Source organism: Aotus nancymaae, unplaced genomic scaffold (genome assembly GCF_030222135.1).
Source record: "Aotus nancymaae isolate 86718 unplaced genomic scaffold, 86718_ANA_hifiasm-v0.15.2.pri h1tg000012l, whole genome shotgun sequence".
Taxonomy (NCBI): domain Eukaryota; kingdom Metazoa; phylum Chordata; class Mammalia; order Primates; family Aotidae; genus Aotus; species Aotus nancymaae.
This window is the reverse complement of record NW_026988423.1, coordinates 38,308,239-38,330,261: the sequence shown is the minus strand read 5'-3', so window position 1 is coordinate 38,330,261 and position 22,023 is coordinate 38,308,239. Positions and strand designations below refer to the sequence as shown.

The 22,023-nt window shown below is 57.0% G+C and overlaps 1 protein-coding gene across 4 annotated transcripts in view; it reads left to right on the top strand.

The window, feature by feature from the left end:
* Positions 1–22,023, top strand: part of IGSF9B (immunoglobulin superfamily member 9B) — a 55,050-nt gene that overhangs the window by 19,532 nt on the left and 13,495 nt on the right. For 2 of the 4 annotated variants that reach the window (XM_012449159.2, XM_012449158.3), the window contains exons 6-18: positions 162–303; positions 594–739; positions 3,325–3,467; positions 3,767–3,907; positions 3,993–4,109; positions 4,355–4,505; positions 5,673–5,784; positions 8,412–8,587; positions 9,573–9,799; positions 10,641–10,725; positions 12,748–12,909; positions 13,255–13,300; positions 14,016–15,671. In XM_012449159.2, coding sequence (XP_012304582.1) covers positions 162–303; positions 594–739; positions 3,325–3,467; positions 3,767–3,907; positions 3,993–4,109; positions 4,355–4,505; positions 5,673–5,784; positions 8,412–8,587; positions 9,573–9,799; positions 10,641–10,725; positions 12,748–12,909; positions 13,255–13,300; positions 14,016–15,671 — 3,304 coding nt within the window. Of the gene's footprint in view, positions 1–161; positions 304–593; positions 740–3,324; positions 3,468–3,766; positions 3,908–3,992; positions 4,110–4,354; positions 4,506–5,672; positions 5,797–8,411; positions 8,588–9,572; positions 9,800–10,640; positions 10,726–12,747; positions 12,910–13,254; positions 13,301–14,015; positions 15,672–22,023 lie in introns of all 4 variants that reach the window. The other 2 variants (XM_012449157.2, XM_012449160.2) reach the window with 1 other exon arrangement.

Here is a 22,023-nt window from a genome sequence, read left to right as displayed (position 1 = left end):
GATGCCGGAGCACACATAGCATCTGGAAGTGTCTGCATGACAGCTGTCCCCATCGCAGGGTTCAGGGCACCCTTTCCTGGGCACTGAGGGCTCCCAGGGGGCCTGGGTGCTGCTGCGATCCCTGATCAGGTGAGGTGGGGTTTGTTCCCTGCTCTCCCCAGGGCCCCCTTTCATCGTCTCCCCTCCTGAGAACATCACCGTCAACATCTCCCAGGATGCTCTGCTCACCTGCCGGGCAGAGGCGTATCCGGGCAACCTCACCTACACCTGGTACTGGCAGGACGAGAACGTCTACTTTCAGAAGTGAGCACTGTGCTCTGACTTTCTCACTGGGGTCTCCGCCCCGGCCCCCATGGGCAGGGCCCCTGAGAAGAAACTGCACGGCGGGCTGCCCACGGCTCTGGGAGCTGGGGGAGGCAGGCGGTCTGGTCCATGTGTCCCACATGCCAAGGCCAGGGTCTGCATGGAAGGGCCCTGGGAATGCCAGGGGCATGGGGTTTCCTTGCCACATCTGGGGCAGTAACAGTGACTATGTGTCTGTGGCAAGACCCCCTTCTGTCCGCCCAACCCCCTGTCCCTGTGCCACTTTGCAGTGACCTGAAGCTGAGGGTGCGCATCCTAATCGATGGGACCCTTATCATCTTCCGGGTGAAGCCGGAGGACTCGGGGAAGTACACCTGTGTGCCCAGCAACAGCCTGGGGCGCTCCCCCTCCGCTTCGGCGTACCTGACGGTGCAGTGTGAGTAGGGGTGCAGGGGAGCTTGGGTGGTGGGGCTCCCAGAAGGTTCTGGTATTAGCCAGACTGTAGGCTGGAGGGCAGCAAAGACCAAGCATCATTTGGGGAATGTGGGTGGAAGAACAAATGAGGAAAGAAGGAGGATGGCTGGAGAGGAGGCCGAGGCCCTGGCCAGTCGGGGTGGACCAGCCCCTCCTTCGTTGGCCAGGTGTCACTGTTCAGCCAGTACATCTCATCAGCTCATTGCAGGCTGCACTCAGGAAGACACTCTTTGAGCAGTTCCTTCTGGACAGTGGTCCTCGGGCTGAAAGCTGCCTACCTCTGTGCCCAGAACCAGTCGCTCTCTGGTGCCCTTTTCTCAGGTGTCTGATGGAGCATAGCCCAGGCCTGTGCAGGGTTAGGTTTCTCCCAGCCTCACTCCCTGCCTTTCCACACCACGTCTGTGTTGGGGGCAATGTGATCCAGTTCCAGTACCTGCTCCTTCTGGCTCCCGGGGCTTCTCTCCCTGGGTGGCTGGAGATCCAGACAAATGAGCTGCTCCTCACCCAGACGTTCGAGGGCTTTTGTGCAAGCACCGCTATTCAGCTTGCTGATCTTTAATACGGAGCAGCCAGTTGCTTTCCGGCCCCCTGGCAAGCTGAGCCCTGAGACAGAGAAGGATGAGTAATGAGGAGTAATGTCCTCCTTTTGATTTGCGGACGGCCCTGTCACTCAGGCAACAAAGGCTGGCGTTGTTGCTGTAGACGACAGACTCTCCATCATTTGCTGGCTGGTGTGGGCAGATTGCTCACACCCAGTGACAGGGAGTGGCAGGGGTGAGAAGTGGAACAGTCTGGAGACAAGACCGGAGTCAATGAATGAGCTGAGGACAAATGGAGAACGGCCGGTGGCCCTGGAAGTGGAGCTGGTCGGCTGCTGCCCGGAGCTAGATGTGGACATGTCCACCATTGGTCGTGGTGCTGGAGCATGCTGCCCCTGCAGAGCCCCATCGGACCCCTAACCTTGCAGTCTCACTGTTTCCTCTCTGTGGAGTGCATTGCCTCTCTGCTTCAGCTGTCAACCACTTAAAGGGCTTTTGGTGTGCTGTATTCCCAGGCCCAAGCTTTAGAGAGCCATGAGGCCCAGGACAGCACATCTAGCTCCCCAGACCTGCAGCGGGAAAAAGCAAGTCAAGAAGTTATTCGTACGTGACTTAGGATGGGCCCAAGCTGTGCTGGGGTGGGGAAGAACTGCAGGAAGGAGAGACCCGTCCAACACAAAGGTGCGCCCCGTCCCTCCTCGCTGGATGCAGTCTGTGCCACCTGGCAAGGAGGTGGCCATGGTGGGGCAGGAGGAGGCAACAGGTGGTGGCCTTTGGAAGACGAGCTGGCCGAGATGAAGGCCCCCTCCTCGAGGCCATAGGCCATCTGTCTTTGTGGAGACATGTTTTGGTTTTCCCTGTCTCCCCGGTGCCAGCGTCACCACCCACTCCCCCTTGTCCTTTTTTGCCTCCTTCCTGCCTTCAAAGAAAATCTAGGGGGTTGAGATTTACAGGTGGGTGAGACAAGGATTTTTATTTCTGCTAAAAAGCAGTGTTCAGAGTATTTCCCATTCATAAACGCTTTGAAAACCTTGGAGGGGAAAGAAAAAAAACTCTACCATGCAAAAGTAGGAAGCTATGTCTAAATATATAACTCGGCCTGGTATTTATGTAACGCTGTTCTCTGAAGAGCTCAAAATGCTTAAAAGATACCAGCTCATTCATCCTCACTGCCTTCCTAGTTCTGGATCCTTCTCCGCTGTAGCCCTCAGGGGAAATAGGGGAGTACTGAGAGGAGGCGACTCAGCCTGCACCGCGAGAGGTGTGGGGTCCTTGTTGCTCCTCCTAGAGACAGCATTTGCTCTGTCATCAAAGTTGGAGTGCAGTGGTGCCATCATGGCTCACTGTAGCCTCAAACTCTTAGGCTCAACTTCCAGAGTAGCTGGGACCACAAGTGTGTGCCACCACGCCCAGAAAATGAAAATCTTTTTCTGGTAGATTTGGAGTCTTGCTGCGTTGCCCAGGCTGGTCTTAAACTCCTGGCCTCTTGCAGCCCTCCTACCCCAGCCTCTCAAAGTCTTGAGATTACAGGTGTGAACCACTGCACCTGGCCTGATTCTGCATTTCAGCTGCACAATCAGATGGGCAAAGTGATGCCAAGGAAGGCTGGATAACTAGCAGAATGGGAGGAAACATACCCCTCGTAATGTTAAGCCTATGATGGTGTTCCTCTTGGCTCAGGATGTGGAGAGGGGAACTGCTTGTTGCTCGGGAGACTGGGATAAGGAGCAGTTGGGGAAGGGTGTGGGAAGATGTTGGCTTTGAGGTTCGGGGTCTAGGAACTGAGGGAAATGGACATTGAGAGTCCTCGCCCAGCGGGTAAGGTCCATGGCAGAAGCATGGCAGGGGCGCTGAGGATTGGAGCGGGCTTGGACGTGCCTTTGAGTGCCTCCAGACATTCCAAGCAGAAGTTCTGAGTGCCTGGGCTGGTGCATGGGCGGCCACCAGCCTGGATTCTCACCTGGCTTCCCTGTGTCTGTCTGCTCTCCCCCGTGCTTCCCCTGTGCAGACCCAGCCCGTGTCCTCAACATGCCCCCTGTAATTTATGTGCCCGTGGGGATCCATGGCTACATCCGCTGCCCTGTGGACGCAGAACCACCGGCTACCGTGGTCAAGTGGAACAAGGACGGCCGCCCTCTGCAGGTCGAGAAGGTGCTAGAGAGATGCATGTTGGGGGTCGGAGTGAGGGCTCCCCCCTATACTGTGATGCTAACTTTGGGCTCTGGATTTCTGCCAGGACTCCCGGCCCCTTCCAAAAGTCCTGGGAAAACAGCAGCTTCCGTAGGGGGTCTGTGGTCTTCTGGGGTCTGTGGGTGCCGCTCTCCCCAGGCTAGAGCTGCTGTGCCATCCCACATGCTGTCTGGCCCAGCTGGGACCCAGTCTGGGGAGAGCTGGCATGGAATGCAGAGTCTCTGACCAGTGTTCCCCGCTCTGTCATCTGTGTCTGGCAGAAGCTGGGTTGGACCCTGATGGAGGATGGCTCCATTCGAATTGAGGAGGCCACAGAGGAGGCTCTTGGCACTTATACCTGTGTGCCTTACAACACCCTGGGGACCATGGGCCAGTCTGCCCCTGCGAGGCTTGTCCTGAAGGTGAGGTCCCGGGGCTGTGATGGCCTCCATGAGCTGAGCACCTGGATCCCCGGTCTCATGAGGGTGCCTGTGCTTTCCTCCCCAGGACCCCCCATATTTCACGGTGCTACCAGGCTGGGAGTACAGGCAGGAGGCCGGCCGGGAGCTGCTCATCCCCTGCGCAGCCGCGGGGGACCCTTTCCCTGTCATCACGTGGAGAAAGGTACCTGGGCCCTGGAGCTCCTGGGGCCTTGGGGAGGTGTGAGGACCCAGCGAGCAGTTCTGTTCCAGACCTGCCCTGACCACACTACATCCTGAGCAGTGAGCTGACCCTGAAGAGCAGCAGGCACTCAGGAGGAGGGGCAGCATGGGCAGGGGGCGGGGCTCAGGCCCGTCCTCCCCACCCGATTTGGGCTTTTCACCCCTATTTCTGTTCCCACCCTCTTCCCTGCCCCTTGTTTGGCCAAGGTAGGGAAGCCCAGCAGAAGCAAGCACAGTGCCCTGCCCAGTGGGAGCCTGCAGTTCCGTGCCCTGAGTAAGGAGGACCACGGGGAGTGGGAATGTGTCGCCACCAACGTGGTCACGAGCATCACTGCCAGCACCCACCTCACCGTCATCGGTACGTGGCTGGCAGACTGGGCCGGGTGGTGGGGCCAGAGCAGGCTGGCTAGGGGTGGGGTGCTGGATGCTGCGGGGGGTCCTTCCTAAGTCAGTCCAGCCCTGAACCTGGAGTCCAGCACATGCAGCCCTTGCCTGTGGGCTCTGTCAGGGAAGGTCAGAGTGGCTCCTCTCCTCAGGGAGGCCTTTTGGGGACAGGCCTAATGTACACAGCAGCCCAAGTGAGAGAAAGGTGTCTGTGTGGCTGGCAGGGACTGTGGAGCCTTCGAGTTTAAGGGCCTGGGGGGAAGGCTGGAATATGGAATGAGGGAGATGGGGGCCATGCAGCATCTCGGATGAGGGCACAGAGCTGACAGCTGCAGGCGAGGCCTGGTGCGCCGAGGCGGGCAGGAGGAAGTTACTGGTGTTCTGTGTCCAGGCGTTCCTGTTTCCAGTTGCCCAAGGCGTGTGTCCGGGGGCCTTTGCCTGTACCCTCTCAGCCTGTCCTTCTGGGTCCCGACAGCTATAATCACGGTCACAGCCAACACTTTTTGAGCCTTTGCCACCAGATTTAGGTTCTGTTCCAAGTGGTCTGCACAGCTTGTCCCGCACAGCTCGGGAGGTGCTAGCTGGGCTTTCCCTGGTGTATGTTCCTTCAAGCAGAGGTTGGTGTGGCCCGAACGCTTTCTCTGGCATCATATCACTAAGAAGTGGTGGGTCCGGGATTCGAAGCCAGGATGAGGCTCCTGACTGCTGTGCTGTACTGGCCACACGCTGGCATTGGGGTGGAATGGAGCTGTGTCATGAGACCAGAGAACCTTATAGGAGGGGACTCTGTGACCATGCCTATACCTTAGGAGGGAGTGTTTCTGTGCTCACCAGAGCAGCACAGGATTTGGGCCAGGATGAGGAGGGCTCTGGTTTCCCTTGGACCCGTTCCTGATGCTGTGTGATCTCCTAGTTGGACTAGACTGCACAGTGGGACAGGTTTCCTGCTCCAACCCCACTAACCAGTAGGGTCAGGGGAATCGGTGCCTGACCGCTTCCCCTCGCCCCCATCCCTTCACTTGCAGTATTGTGCTCTGCTACCACGTGCTTCAGCCTCTCGGGTTCCCCACAGCGAGACGGTGGGTGCCCAGCCACGTGGCTGAGTTCTTTTCAGTCTGAGAGGTCTCCACTTGATCTCCAGGCACCAGCCCCCATGCCCCGGGCAGTGTCCGGGTCCAGGTCTCCATGACAACTGCCAACGTGTCCTGGGAACCAGGCTATGATGGAGGCTACGAGCAGACATTCTCAGTTTGGTACGGACCTCTGTGAGTCACCCCGGCATGCTTTGCTCTCTGCTTCTCCCCTCCCCTGTCTGCCTGCAGGCCACCCTGGGTGGGGGGAGGTAGGAGGTGGCTGTAGTTCCTGGCCCGCCAGCCCTGCACACAGTGAGGTGGGTTGAGACAGTGACGAGGTCCTTGTGGGTGACGGGAGGGGTCTGAAGGGATTCTGGGCACGGCCGTGTCCCTGCGGCCTGAGTGGTCCGGGCTTCTCTGCGCCCTCTCCCTGCTGATCTGCTGCTTTGTTCTGCATCCTGCTTCATCCTCTGGATTCCTCTGGAGTCTGGAAGAGACTCCTCCTTTTGAAGGGCTTTGTGAAATTGCCCAACCTGAAGTGTAGAGTCTAGTTTTTAGAACTTTAATTTTTTAAAAATATTTTTGTATTTGTAATTTTTGTAGGTACATAGTACATTTATATACAGGTATGGGGTACATGAGCTATTTTGATACAGGCATGCAATGCGTAATAATTGCATTGGGGTAAAGGGGTATCACCCCTCAAACGTTGGTCCTTTGTCTTACAACGATCCAATTTTACTCATAGTGATTTAAGAACGTACGACACATTATTGTTGATTGTAATCCCCCGTTGTGCCGGCAAATACCAGGTCTTACTTGTTTTTTCCCACCGTGTTTTTTGTGTGTTCACCCTCCCCACCTCCTGTAGTCTAGTTTTTATTCTATCTCTTCCCCAGTGGCCACAGAAACTGGTGTGGTGAGGTGATGCTCACTTCCCAGCCCTGGGGCCAGCCCCGGGGTCAGCCCCGGCATTTTCTCTCTAGGATCATGTATTTCTCGATTGTTTTCATTCCTCTGTTGTCAGTTTAGCTGGATGCAGTGATTTGAGATCTTTGCATAAACCTTACCGTAGATAGAGATCTCAAAAATGTGCCAAGCGGGTGAGGGCCAGAGGCACAGGAAGGGAGGAGATGGAAGCCTAGCTGACTCCTCCCATTCCCCCCCAACCAGGGCTGCTCCTCCCCACACTCCTGTCCTGAGCCAAGAACAGCAGTCACCTGCCCTGCCCTGCCCTGGGGGTGACAACCTTGAGCCAGGAGAGTGAGCCCCTCAGTGCCTTCTTTTAGGCCTGTCTCACCTGCACGTGTCTCTCCAGCCAGGCTCAACTCGAGCCTGAGGAGTAGGAAAAGGCAGGTGCCCGGGGCAGCTCAGGAGGTTCAGGGAGACCCCTTAATCCACTTCTCAGAAGCGAGGGGAGTTGAGAGGAGAACCCGCCCTGTCTCCCGTTACAGTGGTTTGGTGGCTGCTTCCCAGGTGGCGTGTCCTGGGGTCTTGATTCTGGATTGGAGAACTGTACCTAGATGAGGGGAGTTGCAGCAGCTTGCCTCCCATCCCCTAACTTTGTTCCTCCCGCAGCAGCGTGGGGGCCCTAACCAGCCTGCCTGGTAGCCGCTGGGAGACTGGTGCTGCTCAGCGCCTTGGTGGCCAGGGAGGGAGGTCTGGCATGGCCAGGCTGTCTTTGGAGATGCCTGAGTGGGAGGTCTGGGCATACAGTGGGGGTTCGGGCATAGATTGGGGCTCCCCTGCTGCTCGTGGCACTGCTCCACGCTGCTGCTCATCTGCACTGCTTTTCCACATCTGGCTCACTGCTTTGTTGCCTGGGGCGGGGAAGGGCGGGGCCGAGGTTGGGGAGGTCTCCTTTCCTTCTGCCTGCCTCTAATTCCGTGTACTGACTCCGACGTTTGGCACCGACTTCGTTTTGTTCTGCTTTCTGCTGCCTCAGCTCACCCTCCTGAGTGTGCATGGTAGTGAGCCGGGAGCCCTGAGCACCAACCAGGCTACAGCTCAGGGCTGCAAGGAGCAGGCCCGTCCCACAGGACCATGTCTCCTCCCTGTGGTGACATGGTGGCACTGCACCCATAGCCCGCCGGCTTTGCTGGGAGTTGGGGGCCTGTGGAACAAGGGAAAGCTCTCGGCCCTGTCTTCCTGCTCTCCATGCACAGTGTGACCTTCGAGATTGTGACTTCCAACCCTTACGGCCTTAGGGATCCTGCCCCCCCTACCCCGTGGGGAAACCCGTGGTCATTATGGTCTTATAACCTGGGCATCTCAGATGACTCAAGTCTGATACATTATTGTTGATTGTAATCCCCTGTTGTGCTGGCAATTGGATGAATGAGCCCTGTGGGGGACCTGAGACCCTACTTTGGCTGTCCCTGGGGGTGTGTGCAGCCAGATCCCCTGGGCTCCTTCCCTTGTCCCACCACTGTTGAGCTGCTCGTCCCCACACCCCAGTGTCCTTACTCTCCCAAGGCAGAGCTCGCTCTTAGGGTTGTGACCAGGGTGGGATTCTCCCACAGTGCAGCTGGTAATTAATTTGACCAGTGTCCTGAGCATGACTTGTACCTCAAGGCCCCTTCGATAGAGAAGGTGCCAGCTGTGGTTGGTGACCCAGCATCAGGAGGATTGGCACAGCCAAAGCTGGGCAGGTCATCCACCCTGGGCCATGCCCTCTTCTTGCCCTTGAACCTGGGAATGCCAGGCCCACCAGTGCCTTCTCCCTGAGCACCCTGCATGCACCCTCTTCTCTCCAGCGTAACCCACCCCGCCCCTCGTCCCCTATCCTCTCTCTCTCTTTCGGCCAGGATGAAGCGGGCACAGTTTGGGCCCCATGACTGGCTGTCTTTGCCAGTGCCGCCGGGACCCAGCTGGCTGCTGGTGGACACCCTGGAGCCTGAGACAGTGTACCAGTTCAGCGTCCTGGCCCAGAACAAGCTGGGAACCAGCGCCTTCAGTGAGGTGGTCACTGTGAGCACTTTAGGTAAGGGCCCGGGGTGGGATGTCAGGAGCGGGGTTCATAGAAGTGGTGGGGGCGGTGGCCCAGGCAGCCAGCAGTTGGTCTCCTGTGTGCCGGGCACCTTGCTGAGTGCTCCACAGAGCTGTGCCATCTGATCTCCCCGTGAGAATTTGTCGTGGCCTCTGTGGGGTTTGCTGGTCCCGCATCAGAGCACTGTTGGCCGAGTTCCTGTTGCTTTTTTGGTTGGAAGAAAGACACTTAGAATTTTCTCTTTCCTTGTGAGGCCACGTTTGCCACTTCTGTGGCTTTCAGGGGAGATTGGGCATTCTCCCTCCTTGGCACCACCTGCTGGCTCTTTCCTTTGGCCCCAGCCCCATCGGGCGGTAGGCATGCGGCTGCCTCCCGCCACGGAGTCTTCTAGGCCGTGGTCGCTCCACCTTCCTGGAGGCAGCCTCGTACTCCTCCCCGCCTGGCCACAGTTGTGTTTGATCTGCTCTGGAGCCAGAGAAAGGGCCGCTGTGAACAGGCTCTTCCCAGAGTGTGGGTGGGTGGCGCTACTCCAGCCCTGTTCCCAGAATCCACTCCTGAATGGCTGCCAAGGTGGGCAGTGGGCTGAGATGCTCACCCTCAGTCCTTGGCACCTCTGTGGGGCCTTGTGTTGACCCCCACACTCTGGCCAAGAAGGGAATGGGGAGAGCGACTGCTGTGCTTTGAGAAAGAAGATATCCCTAGCTCCCTGGAAGAGCACAGGAGATGCTTTGATGGCATTTAATTATTCCTCCTTCCTTGTAGCTCCCATTTCTCTTCCCTTTTGCGGTACATGATTCCCTCATGTGTGTTCTTTAGAAGTACTCTGAAGACAGAACCCTGAAGTCCTGGGCCGCCGGGCCCTGACTCCGCTACCCTCTGGGCCCTGATGTGCATGCACAGGAGCGTGGGAGTGCGACGGCCGCTCTGGGCCTTGCTGATGTGCTGTGCTTCTTCTCCCTCCCCCGCTGCCCCGCTGCAGCATTCCCTATTACAACTCCAGAACCCCTGGTGCTGGTCACCCCACCGAGGTGCCTCATAGCCAATCGGACTCAGCAGGGTGTGCTCCTGTCCTGGCTTCCGCCTGCCAACCACAGTTTTCCCATTGACCGCTACGTCATGGAGTTCCGCGTCGGGGAGCGCTGGGAGATGCTGGATGATGCCATCCCCGGCACTGAAGGAGAGTTCTTTGCCAAGGATCTGTCACAGGTGAGGGCTTTGCTCTTCCTTGCTGCTGCTTTCCAAATCCTGGAAGTGACAAGACTCCAGAGCCACTGGAAGCTTTGAGTGACCAACTTTGGGTGTGTGAGGCCAGCCACATACTGTACGTCCTCACCGCCGGTCCTGGATTCTCCCAGATTCACTACCAAGGCCTGGACTGAGACCATGGCTGCTGAGGTTTCACAGGCTTGGGGCCAGCTCCGGGACAGCGGGGACCTGTGTTCTGTTGAGGGTCCCAGCACTGACACAAGCTGGGCAGGGCAGGCTGTGAGGCCGGCAAGCGTCATCAGAGCACTGACCCCAGCCCCTTGCTGAGCTTCACCTGGGGTGGGCAGAGAAGTTCCTTGAAGAATTCTCTTCTAGGTTTCTCCAGGGAAGCACCCCTCCTCCAATAATTTAGAGTCCCTGGACGAAAGTGCATTATCTGTTTTTCCAATAGCCCCATTAATCTTCCATATCTAGCTGGGGAGAGGAAGCAGCTGGTTTCGTAAGACACAGACAGTCGCATCTGTCCTTCTGTCTTCCTTCCTGGACACTCGTTTATGAACAGTGGTTGCTAGAGTCGGTTCACAGTGGCCCTGGAGAGCCTACTGCACGTCTCTTCCCCATGCTTTTGATAACCTCACTTTCGTATCTTGAAGTCAGCTGTCGTGACAGTGTTTGCACCACCACAGTTGGCCAGTGCCGCCATCACTTAGCAGATACTTAGCAGTCCTCCTGTGCTTTGGGTGCCCTGCCCTTTGCAAGGCTCTGTGCAGGATGAGTGTTTGTGGGGGCAGCGGTCATCTCAGGCCCCTCGGCTGACTGGGTATTGTCCCTGGGGCTGTAGGACACATGGTACGAGTTCCGGGTTCTCGCCGTCATGCAGGATTTGATCAGCGAGCCCAGCAACATCGCCGGCGTCTCCAGCACAGGTATTTTGGGTTGAGGGTGAGCTGCATGGAAGTTGTTTTGTGAAATAGCTACTCCAGGAGGAGAGGCTGGATTGGAAACTAAGGAGGTGTCTCGTTGCAACTGTGCTAGTTGTAGCCTTTCTTAACCCACCAAACCCATATTTCCATGATGTGTGGTATTCCGTGAAGCTTAGAAGCTGAGTTTCTGACGCTTCTATAAGATAGCCACAGAAAGAAATTCAACTAATCTTCTCATTCTGGTAGTCAGAAAGGACTTGATTGAAGGGCTCTTTGCTGTACATTTTCAGTTTCCTCATGGGGGAGGGGCTGTGAATCAGAGGAAACCCCAGGTCGGCCAGTGTTTATTGAATGCCTGTGATAGACTTCTTTATAATTATGTGGGTTTTATTTGGAAAATTGTTGTTTGGTGTTGTTTTCCTCCTTTCCTTCCTCTCTCTAGATTTTTAAGGCTAAATAAAGCCAACTCCCTAGCATTTTCTCCATTTATCTCTCTTTTTCTTGGCTCTGGTCCCATTTCTACACATCTTCTCTCCAGCTATATAGTTCCTGAGACATAGCAGGGTCCCTCCCGCAGTGAAAGGGGTATCCTTGGTATGGGAAGAGGCTCTTGCCTATAAGCAAGTGATGGCATCATTTCCTTGGGCACCACTCACCCAGAGACCCCTGGGACCAGGTGGTGGTGACCTTGTCTGAGGAGCTCATGCAGCAGGACTTGTGGAGTTGGGGAAGTGCTGGTGTGGGCACACTGTGGGAGGGCGCGCTGGAGCAGCACGACAGCAGGGGCGGGTGTGGAGTGGGATTCCTGCTTCACACATTAGGCATTAGGCACGCAGAGTTGTGTCCTATAGGTAGCAGAACCCAGAGTCCTTCTTGACTTCTCTCTGGGGAAAAGACTCAGAGATGGAGGAACTGGGATGAGAGCTTGCAGCCAAGGCTGGAGGTGAAGAAGGGTGTTGTGTGGACTCACCCCAGACCGTTCTGTGCTTAGTAGCTTTATGCTGCCTCCTGGCAAGAAACATGCCTCGTCAGATCTTCCCACGCGGGGGAAGGAGGAGGCAGCAGCCTCAGCATTCCCTGTATTAAGTCCCCCATTTCCAAAGGCTGTTGCATTCATTTTCCACCCAGACGATCAGCATAATTTGGATTATTTTTATCCGTTATGACTATCGATGCAGCAATGAATTCTGGCCAAACGCATTACAATCTATCGATTTTGCCTTTGCTGACCCTAAGCAGTGGCACTTACCGCTATAACTTTCTATAAGATGGTAGGCTGGGGTCTAGTCTTGGTTCCATCATAACAAGCTCTGTAGCCTTGGGCAGGAAAGGAGGATGCTCAGCTCTTTGCTGTGAAACGGGAGATTTGGATCCATCTCGGCCATCCCTGCCAGCTCGAGGGTCCTTCTGTACCTGAGGTGCATGCCTGTGCTAGAGGGGTTAAATACATTTGGATTTGAATTTTGTAGTAATAATCCCTCTTCCTGCTGTAGTATTTTAGCCTCAAGTTGCCTTCACACCTGGGCTCTCCTTTTGTAGAGACAGCCTGGTGTGAGGCAGGAAATCCAGCCTGGGAGCAGGCTGCTGCTTTCTGGTTTGAGCACTGATGGCAATATCCACATAAGCAGGTCTCTCCAACTCAGTGGATCAGAGCTCTTTCATTTAGAGGATGAGAGCAGTATGTGTGCTCTGTCTAGCTCAAGGGGTTAAATGAGAAGAGCTGATAACGTGCATGAAAGTACTTTGCAGAAGGTAACACCCTAGATAAGTATAGATTACTCTTGAAGTCATTATCCCCATGGGTGTTTTCTTTACACACTCTGTAGAGACTGACTTCTGTAGACTCTCTTCTCTTCTTCTTCCTGAGCCATCCAAACCTCTTCAGTGCTAGAGTTCAGCGTGGAGCTTGAGCCTTGATACTATCTGTTCTACAAAGGCAGGGCAAAACGCTGGGGGACTGAAGGTCGGAGCAGGTGAGGACCTGGGGAAGGATGGGCTCATGAGTGCTCCCCACCCTCCCTGCAGACATCTTCCCGCAGCCGGACCTGACCGAGGACGGGCTGGCGCGGCCTGTGCTGGCGGGAATCGTAGCTACCATCTGCTTCTTGGCAGCTGCCATCCTGTTCAGCACCCTGGCCGCCTGCTTTGTCAACAAGCAGCGCAAGCGTAAGCTCAAGCGCAAAAAAGGTGGGTGTCTGTCCCCTTCCCTCGCTCTCCCTGGCTCGGTTTCAAATGCTCCCCATCAAGAGAGACGGACCATTTTTAGCATGGCCCCCCTTGGAAATAGGGACATTGAGATCTTGTGGGTAGAGCTGCCCGTGAGACTTGATTTGAAAGTGGGGTTAAGAAGCAGGGGTGGTGGGGAGAGGCTGCTGGGGCCCAAGCTAGCATGAAGGCAGGGGCCAAAGATGCCCACCGTGAATAGCTGTTCCCTGTGCGGTGGTGCTTTGGCCCCATCAGCCCCTACAGATGAGCGTGCTGTGTGGTTGCTGGCTTGGCCTCAGCAGCCTCTCCCCTTCTCTTTCCTTCCAGACCCTCCGCTCTCCATCACCCACTGCAGGAAGAGCCTGGAGTCTCCGTAAGTGTCTCTGATCCTGGGAGAACTGTGCTGTTCATGGCAGGGGGTGTGTGCGTAGACGGCTTGCTTTGCCCAGCCCCATCTCAGTGTCTCTAAGCCATTTCCTCTTGATTGACCTGTGTGTTAATTGTAAGTTGTCCACAGTGGTAGAGGGAGTGGCAGTGTAGATGATCCAAATTAGCCGGTAATCAGTTTCTCTTCAGACTTGGAATGTATTTCTCTAGTGTTTTCCCACCCTAGCAGATTTGCCTCCTTAACATGTATTGCTTAAGTTGATATTAAAGTGAGCTTGCTTGTCTTGAACAGCTGGGAAATGAAGCTGGAGGTGTGCTTAGAGCACACCAGAGAAGGGGCAGGCCAGCACAAAAGTGGAGAGGGGGGTGTTCATTGGAAAGATGGATGATGGGGGGCCAGGCGCGGCGGCTCACACCTGTAATCCCGGCGCTTTGGGAGGCTGAGTCAGGAGGATTGCTTGAGGCCAGGAGTTCAAGACCAGCCTGGGCAACATAGCAAGACCCCGTCTTTAAAAAAAAAAAAAAAGGATGCACGTCCAAACAGTGGAGAGTTGGCCAAAGCATTTCACACCACGATACAAAGCCAGTTTTCTTTAGCATGAGGATCCTGGGTGCTGGGTGGTTGCCAAGAGAGGGAAAGGAAGTCCTGGCCAGCAGACTCCCCCGCCTCATCCCCTCCCGGCTCTCGCTCCTCCCTGCAGCTTGTCCTCTGGCAAGGTGAGCCCTGAGAGCATCCGCACGCTCCGGGCGCCGTCAGAGTCCTCAGATGACCAGGGCCAGCCCGCAGCCAAGAGGATGCTGAGCCCCACCCGCGAGAAGGAGCTGTCACTGTACAAGAAGACCAAGCGGGCCATCAGCAGCAAGAAGTATAGCGTGGCCAAAGCAGAGGCTGAGGCAGAGGCCACCACACCCATTGAACTCATCAGCAGGGGCCCTGATGGCCGCTTCGTGATGGACCCTGCCGAGATGGAGCCCTCGCTGAAGACCAGGCGCATCGAGGGCTTTCCTTTCGCTGAGGAGACAGACATGTACCCCGAGTTCCGCCAGTCGGACGAGGAGAACGAGGACCCCCTGGTGCCCACGTCTGTGGCCGCCCTGAAGTCCCAGCTCACGCCTCTGTCGTCCAGCCAGGAGTCTTACCTGCCACCACCAGCATACAGCCCTCGGTTCCAGCCCCGCGGGCTGGAGGGTCCCGGTGGCCTGGAAGGTCGGCTCCAGGCCACAGGCCAGGCCCGGCCCCCTGCCCCACGGCCCTTCCACCATGGCCAGTATTATGGGTACCTCAGCAGCAGCAGCCCTGGGGAGGTGGAGCCACCCCCGTTCTACGTGCCAGAAGTGGGCAGCCCCCTCAGCTCCGCCATGTCGTCCCCACCCCTGCACACCGAGGGGCCCTTTGGCCACCCCACCATCCCTGAGGAGAATGGAGAGAACGCATCTAATAGCACGCTGCCCTTGACTCAGACGCCTACAGGAGGGCGCTCCCCTGAGCCCTGGGGCCGGCCAGAATTCCCCTTTGGGGGACTGGAGACCCCAGCAATGATGTTCCCCCACCAGCTGCCACCCTGTGATGTGCCCGAGAGTCTGCAGCCCAAGGCCGGCCTCCCCCGAGGACTGCCCCCCACCTCCTTGCAGGTGCCCGCGGCCTACCCGGGCATCCTGTCTCTGGAGGCACCGAAGGCTTGGGCAGGCAAGTCGCCCGGCAGGGGCCCTGTCCCAGCGCCCCCCACTGCCAAGTGGCAGGACAGACCTATGCAACCTCTGGTAAGCCAAGGGCAGCTGAGACATACAAGCCAAGGCATGGGCATACCCGTGCTGCCTTACCCCGAGCCGGCTGAGCCGGGGGCGCACGGCGGCCCCAGCACATTTGGCCTGGACACCCGGTGGTATGAGCCCCAGCCCCGGCCCCGGCCCAGCCCCCGGCAGGCCAGGCGCGCCGAGCCCAGTTTACATCAAGTGGTGCTACAGCCTTCCAGGCTCTCACCTCTGACCCAAAGCCCCCTCAGCTCCCGCACCGGCTCCCCTGAGCTCGCCGCCCGCGCCCGGCCTCGCCCAGGCCTCCTGCAGCAGGCAGAGATGTCAGAGATCACCCTGCAGCCGCCGGCTGCAGTCAGCTTCTCTCGCAAGTCCACGCCGTCCACGGGCTCCCCCTCCCAGAGCAGCCGCAGCGGGAGTCCCAGCTACCGGCCTGCCATGGGCTTCACCACACTGGCCACAGGCTACCCTTCCCCTCCACCCGGCCCCGCCCCTGCGGGGCCTGGGGACAGCTTGGACGTGTTTGGACAGACACCTTCCCCTCGAAGGATGGGGGAGGAATTGCTCCGACCAGAGCCCCCACCACCCACGTTACCTACTTCAGGGTGAGTGCGCCGCCTCTTCCGCCACCCACACCTGGTCAACTTCCTTCCCCACCTGCCTCGCCCTGCCCTCCACCCCGTCCATCCGCCCGGCGACAGGGCTTGTGTGGACATGCTGCACCAGCATCCCTCGGGAGAGGAGTTCTGGCCGCCGCGGCACTGACAGGGTGCAGTCGCTGGGGTGGAGCAGGCTCACCTGCTCAGGTGTCCTGCCGGGAGCATGAGGCATCTTCTCCAGCAAGCCCTGAGCTCTCAGCGGGCCCACCACCTACCGGGGAGCGGCGGATCACAGCGAGTGGCCTTGTAAGGGTGGCCCCAGTCCCTCTTGGAGTTGACGGCTCTTCGGGTCCCTGTGGTCCTGGCATCGGGCAGTGGCCCTGGGGGTTGCCCACACACACCTCGTGTCTAGCCTCCTTTTCTTCCCCGGCCCCTCCTCCTTGCTAAGCAGGACCCCAGAGCCTGACTTCTCCGGACCACCAGGCCAGGGGCCTCCTGTTCCCAAACTCCTGGCCCTTAGCAGCCCTAGCGAGCGCCGGACTCCAGCCCCCTCCTCAGCCTCTCCTGGAGGCCCAGAGAAAAGTGTCAGGCCTTGTGACCACGTGCAGGACACGTCCCCCACCCCCACCTGTATACCTCGCAGGAAGCTGCAGAGAGACAGACAGACAAGCTCCCGTGATCAGCCGGCCTGAGAGAGCACTCTCTAAACTGTAGCAGCTGGTATTCCAGGTACCAGAGCCTGGACACCTGTCTGTGCCTCTTCTTCTCTCATCCTTCTCCCCTGCCCTCCCTTCCTCCTTCCCCTGCCCCTCCTTCCTTCAGTCTTTCTCTCTGCCTATCTTCCTTCCTCTCCATCGTCTTTGGGTTGACCTGACTTGCTCAGAAGAGCCAGCCACGCCTCTGTAGTGCCCCTGGATACCCCATTCCCTGCCCCCTTCTCTCTCTCTTTCTCTCTCTGGCTCCGTCCTTTGGTCTCTCTTCTTGATGTAGCCGCCTGTGGAGGGAGCAGAGAGTTCCAGAGGAGGCTGGCCTGGTGGTAGGCAGGATGGGAGGTGGTCGAGGAGGAGGGAGCCGAGCGCCCTCCCCCTGCCCCGTCCCCCACCCTCCCTGGTACCTGGAAGTACAAGGTCACCTCCCACCCCAGCCCCGTGGTGGGCTGCTCCCGGGCTGGTGAAGGGGGTGCGGGGCTTAGGGCGCAGGGAGGTGGAGGAGCCGCAGCCCGCAGCCTCTGTGTGCGCGGGAGGTGCCGCGGCAGCCCTGTCTCTGTGCTTTGTGCGCGCTCAGCTCATCTGCTTCCTTCCATCGTGTCTGGGTCTCCGTCTCTCTCCTCCTCCCTCCCCCATGCTCCGGCCTCGCCTGTCCGGTGCTCGCTGTGCCCCCCCCTGCTTCCCTCTGGGTGTGCGTGGGCGGTGCCCCCCCGGCCGGTGTTGATAACTGCTTTGTTTCTGATTGATCTCAGCTATCTGGGCAGTGTTGTCGAGACAAGCCTCTCCTCAGCTCAATAGGTAAGGGAGCTCCTCGGCTGGGCGGGCGGGGGCGGGCAGGCGGACGGGGCTTTGGCCGGGCCATTGCTTCCTGGACAGGGGATCCAAACCATGTCCCCTCACCGCCCCGTGGGGTGGCCGCTGCCGCTCCTCGATCCCCACGGCTTCTGGGTTCCCCACATCGAGCCATGCTCGGCACTGCCTAGCTGCAGCTTCTGCCCCCTACCCCATTCCCGGCCCCTCTAGAGCCCCCTGCGGCTCTCCTCACTCTGACGCCTCGCCAGCCTGCTGCCAGTACACCCAGGGCCTCCCACAGAAGCCCTGGGGCCCTGCATGTACCCCAAAGGAGCCCAGAACGCCCGAGATCTGCTTTGCATCTCTGCACCCTTGGGGACCTCTCTGTGGCCCCTCTGGTATCCAGGGAGACCCCTCCACCCCCATTTTCCCAGCAGCTCCAGGCATAGCATCCTTTCCCCTGGGGTGCTGACCTCTCACCAGCTTCTTGGGATCTTCGTGGTATTCTGGAGGAGCACAAGGTTGGGGGTGAACCCCACTTCTTACCTGCCAGTGGGGTCCTCCAGGGTCAGGTCCCTGCAGTCCTGCAGGGCTTTGTAGGGAAATGTGCTCCCCTGTGCTCCTTGCCTTCTGCAGCCCAACCTTGGTAGTCACAGGACTGAAATGTGACCTCGTACTTGGGTCCATGTTGCTTTCAAGATCCCTGTTATAACCTTGCCAACCTCCCTGGGTAACACTGTAGGGAAAAGGCCTTAGGAGGACCTCCCCAAAGGGAGGCTTCCCATGGGCAGACAGGCATTGAGCTGGCAAGAAGTGAAACCCCCAGGGACCAGCACTGTGTCCCTCCCTCTGCCCCTGCAGTTGACCTCTCCTTGAGTGTCCTTCCACGTGGAAGCCAAAGGAACGTGGGCATTCAGGGAGACTTTCAGTCTCTCACAGAGGCTCAGGGCCACCCGAAGCTCGCTCCTTCTCATAGTAGCCTAACAAGGCACTGCCTATCACCATGGACCCCCCAGCCTGCGCCTGGGCACACGCAGTCAGGCATCAGGCACCTGCATGGGAGATAGCGAGCCTCCAGTCCGGGTGGTTCTGGCTTCCTAGGTGAGAAGGAGACACATGCCTTCCCCACCTAGAGATGTCAAAGGAGGCTGATTTTCCTAACCAGGGCTATAATTCTCATTTAATTCTAAGAGTGGCCTCTAGAAAGAGGACTGCCCTGACATTTCTTTATCATCTGCAGCTATAAAATTGTCAGCAGCCCATAGGCCCTGGAATTGTGGGTGAGGCTGTCTGGCACAGGGTGAATGTGAGGGCTGTCAGGTAGTGTTTATGAGCTCACCTGCTCTGGGACCCTCCTGCGGCCAGAGACCCACTGGTCCTCCACCTTCCCCATCTCCCTCCATGTCCCACCTGTGACTCCTCCACAGCCCTAAGAGGTGTTCGAGCCCTAGACCAGCTCTCACTCCAGCTCCTGGAAATTCCTAGACTCCACTCCCATGTGTTACTTCCTCGCCCCTTCACTCAACTCCATTGACCCTCTCCTTTCCCAGTGTCCCCACTATGTCAGATCCAAGAGAAGCCCGCTCTCCTTTCACTGCTGTGGCAAACCCAGAAACCAGGGGCAGCGATGAGGGACCATCGTTTCTCTCCCGGGCCTGGCCAGCATCCCCAGCCTAGGAGAAGGAGACCCTCCCCATCCTGAGTCAGCCCCTCGGTGCTGGGCTCTCCTGCCTGCTGGGAGCCTCCCCGGTATGGCTGCTGGGCCCTGGGGAGACGCAGGCTCTGTTCAGATGCTGTCTCCATGCTGCACCTTTGCATGTGTGCCCTCTCGGTCTTGCTTGGAGAAGTTGTGACAGCTCTTGTCCACGTGCGTTCTCGCTGTTTCTTTTCCTTTCAGTTCCTCTCCTGTTCCTTTGGGCCATACCTGTAGTTGTTTCCCTGCCTTTCCTCTTTTCTCTCTCCCTTTTTTCTCCTCTTCCCAACTCCCTTCTCAACATGGGGAGTTGTATTGCGTGGACCTGTCCTTTCTGTGGACTGCGGGGAGGCCGAACCAATTCTTCGCCCCCATCTGAGCCTAGTGATGCCCTGTCCTCACCTCTCCTTCCACTCCCTTTCCCATTCAGGCTGACTGTCAGCACAGGGAGGCAGGTGGGTCGGGAGCATGGAGTGGCCCCTTTCCTGGGTCAGCCTTAGGAAGGGGCCCTTTTGGAAATAAGGCTCTGCCAGGTTCTGAGGTAGAGCACCGGTCTGAGCCTGGCCCTCCAGGAGGGTTCCGTCTTGTGGTCAGCGGGCTGGGTTCAGGCCTCCAGACTCCTGCAGTGGGCCCACCCTTTCCCTGGCTATGGCCCGTCTGTGAGTGGCTTTCCCCTGTCTCCATCAGGGTATAATCAGGCAAGTGGTATTTGCTCTCAGGTGATTAGAAGAGGAGGAAAATGCCCATCAAGCCACTGCTTCGGCCTGTTGGCCAGGGGACCCCTGAACAGGGTCATCATGGTCAGTTCCTGGGTGCTGAGCTAAGGAAATGTGCAGGGGATTTGACTTTCCCTGTCCTAAGGCTTGCCTCCACTTTGACCTGGGTGCATCTTTCCTCAGCTCTTCTGGGTAAGCTGAGAGCTAAGCAAATAATACCTCCTAGGCTACCTGGTCATGATTTGGGTTTTATATGGATTTTTTGAAAAGAGAACGAGTACTGGCTGGGTATGGTGGCTCATTCCTGTAATTCTAGCACTTTGGGAAACCAAGGAGGGCAGATCTCTTGAGCCCAGGAGTTTGAGACCAGCCTGGGCCACATAGTGAAGCCCTGTCTCTACTAAAAAATACAAAAAAAAAAAAAAAAAAAAAAAGCTGGGCATGGTGGCACATTCCTGTAGTCCCAGCTACTTGTGGGGCTGAGGTGGGAAGATCATCTGAGCTGGGGAGGTCGAGGCAGCAGTGAGCTGAGATTGAGCCATTCACTCCAGCCTGGGAAACAGAGACCCTGTCTGAAAAAAAAAAAAAAAAAAAGAGAGAAATAAGTTGCAGGCAATCGTTGGTAGTTCTGAACTGCAAAAAACACCTGTGTGCTGAGGCTTTGAGGCCCTCATCTTTCAGTAATCCCTGACTTCCTGGAAGAAGGGGAGTCCCAGGGTTCAAAGCATTCCTGCATGCTTTAGAACATTGTAGGCTGATTGGGAAAAGAGCTGTGACCTCAGATGCTTGGAGAGCCCAGGACTGGCTTCTGGTGTCATGGGGTTATCTACAGATCAAACTTAGGTTTACCTGACAGCTGAATTCCAGGGAGAGAATGGAGTTGCTTCACTCAAGCTTCCTGTCTGAGACATTGATACCAAGAGCTCCGTGACTGAAGGGCCCCAGGTGGGGCTGGCATTGGCAGTAGACATGGTCACCCTTCCTAAAACAGGGAGGTGATTCCATTGCACAGGGCTTTACATGCTGTTGGTAAAGTCTGTTAGATCACATTCTATGCGTCCTTTCTGTACCATGTGCCAAAAATAGACTCATTTTGCCTGCCCCGCTTCCTCCCTCCCGTTCTGCCAGACGCTTGATTTAGTTTTTTCCTCCTGCATTGGGCGAGGGTCTTGGTGTGTCCAGAGCCTTCTTCTGTCCTGTGGCCATGCTTGGGTGCTGAGCCCAGAGCTAAACAGGTGGACAGCAGGTGTCCTGGAAGGGCTGGAACTTGGCTGTTTCTCAAAGGAAAATCGGCTGCTTCTGGTCACTGAATCATTACTGTTTGGGAATTTTTGCCTGAAGATATAACTTAAGCAGGCTCCTCTCCAGCCCTGGTCTGTGTTACCGGGGCTGTTCCACTGAAGCAGAGAACGTCACTGCTAGCCTCAAGTACATTGCAAGGCAGATCTATTTCTCAGGTGTGGTGGGGACGCCATGCTTTTGTTCTTTGTAGCTGCTCTACCTGTGTTCATTGGGAAGACGTTGGAAGGTCAGATGAGAGGTGAGCCTAATGTCGAGAGTCTTGGCGCTGTCCCACGGTGACTGGGTTATTGGATAGGTTGCTTACCTCGCTAAACTTCAGTGTCTCCATCTGAAAAATGGGGGCATTGTAGTATTTACCTCTTAGGTTTGCTGTAGAGATTACAGGCAATTATTGTACAGCATGTGGGACAGTGCCTGCCATGGTAAGTGGTAAATCAATGCTAAATGGTAAACATGACAACACTGAGAAGATGTTGATTCTAACTATCATATCACCCCTGGAAGTTTCACCCGCCTTAAAGAATTCCTAACAGTTTTCAGGGCACCCTGTACCAGTTTCTCTCATGCCCCAGCGGTCTCCCCGGATGATGTTGGAGATCACTGTTCTTGCTGTCCTGCGCCTCCCTGACCACACGCCGCTCACCCTGTGTGGTCCCTCTGAAGAGGCCAGCCAGGAGACAGAGATTGGCTGAACAGGTGGATTCACATTGACTTTCCTTTTAGGCAGCACGAAGAAGCCTCAGTCGAGGATGAGAAGGGGTGAAGATGTGCCATCCGCACCGGGAAGGTGTGCTCCCTCCCGCCTGGGCACCTGCCTCCTTTGCCTGCCTTCCCGCTTCCTTCCCAGCTGCTGCTGCACTGTAGGATCCCTCTGGGTAGATGGGCAGTTGGGCCACTTCCTCACGAGAGGGCTGTGTGTGCCTACCTAAGGGACCCTGTGTGGCCTTTTTAGCTCTGCTGTCAGGGGATGTGGAAAGTCAAGAGGTTGACCCTGACCTGAACTTTGAGGGAGCCTTTTGAAACTTTATGGACTAAAGGACTCTGATGACATTCCCCAAGGAAGATGGAGTCACTGCATTGCCAGTGAATGCAGGAAACCCCAGAGACTGGAGGTTTATCTGCAATTAGTCTGTAAGTCTCCTCTTCCC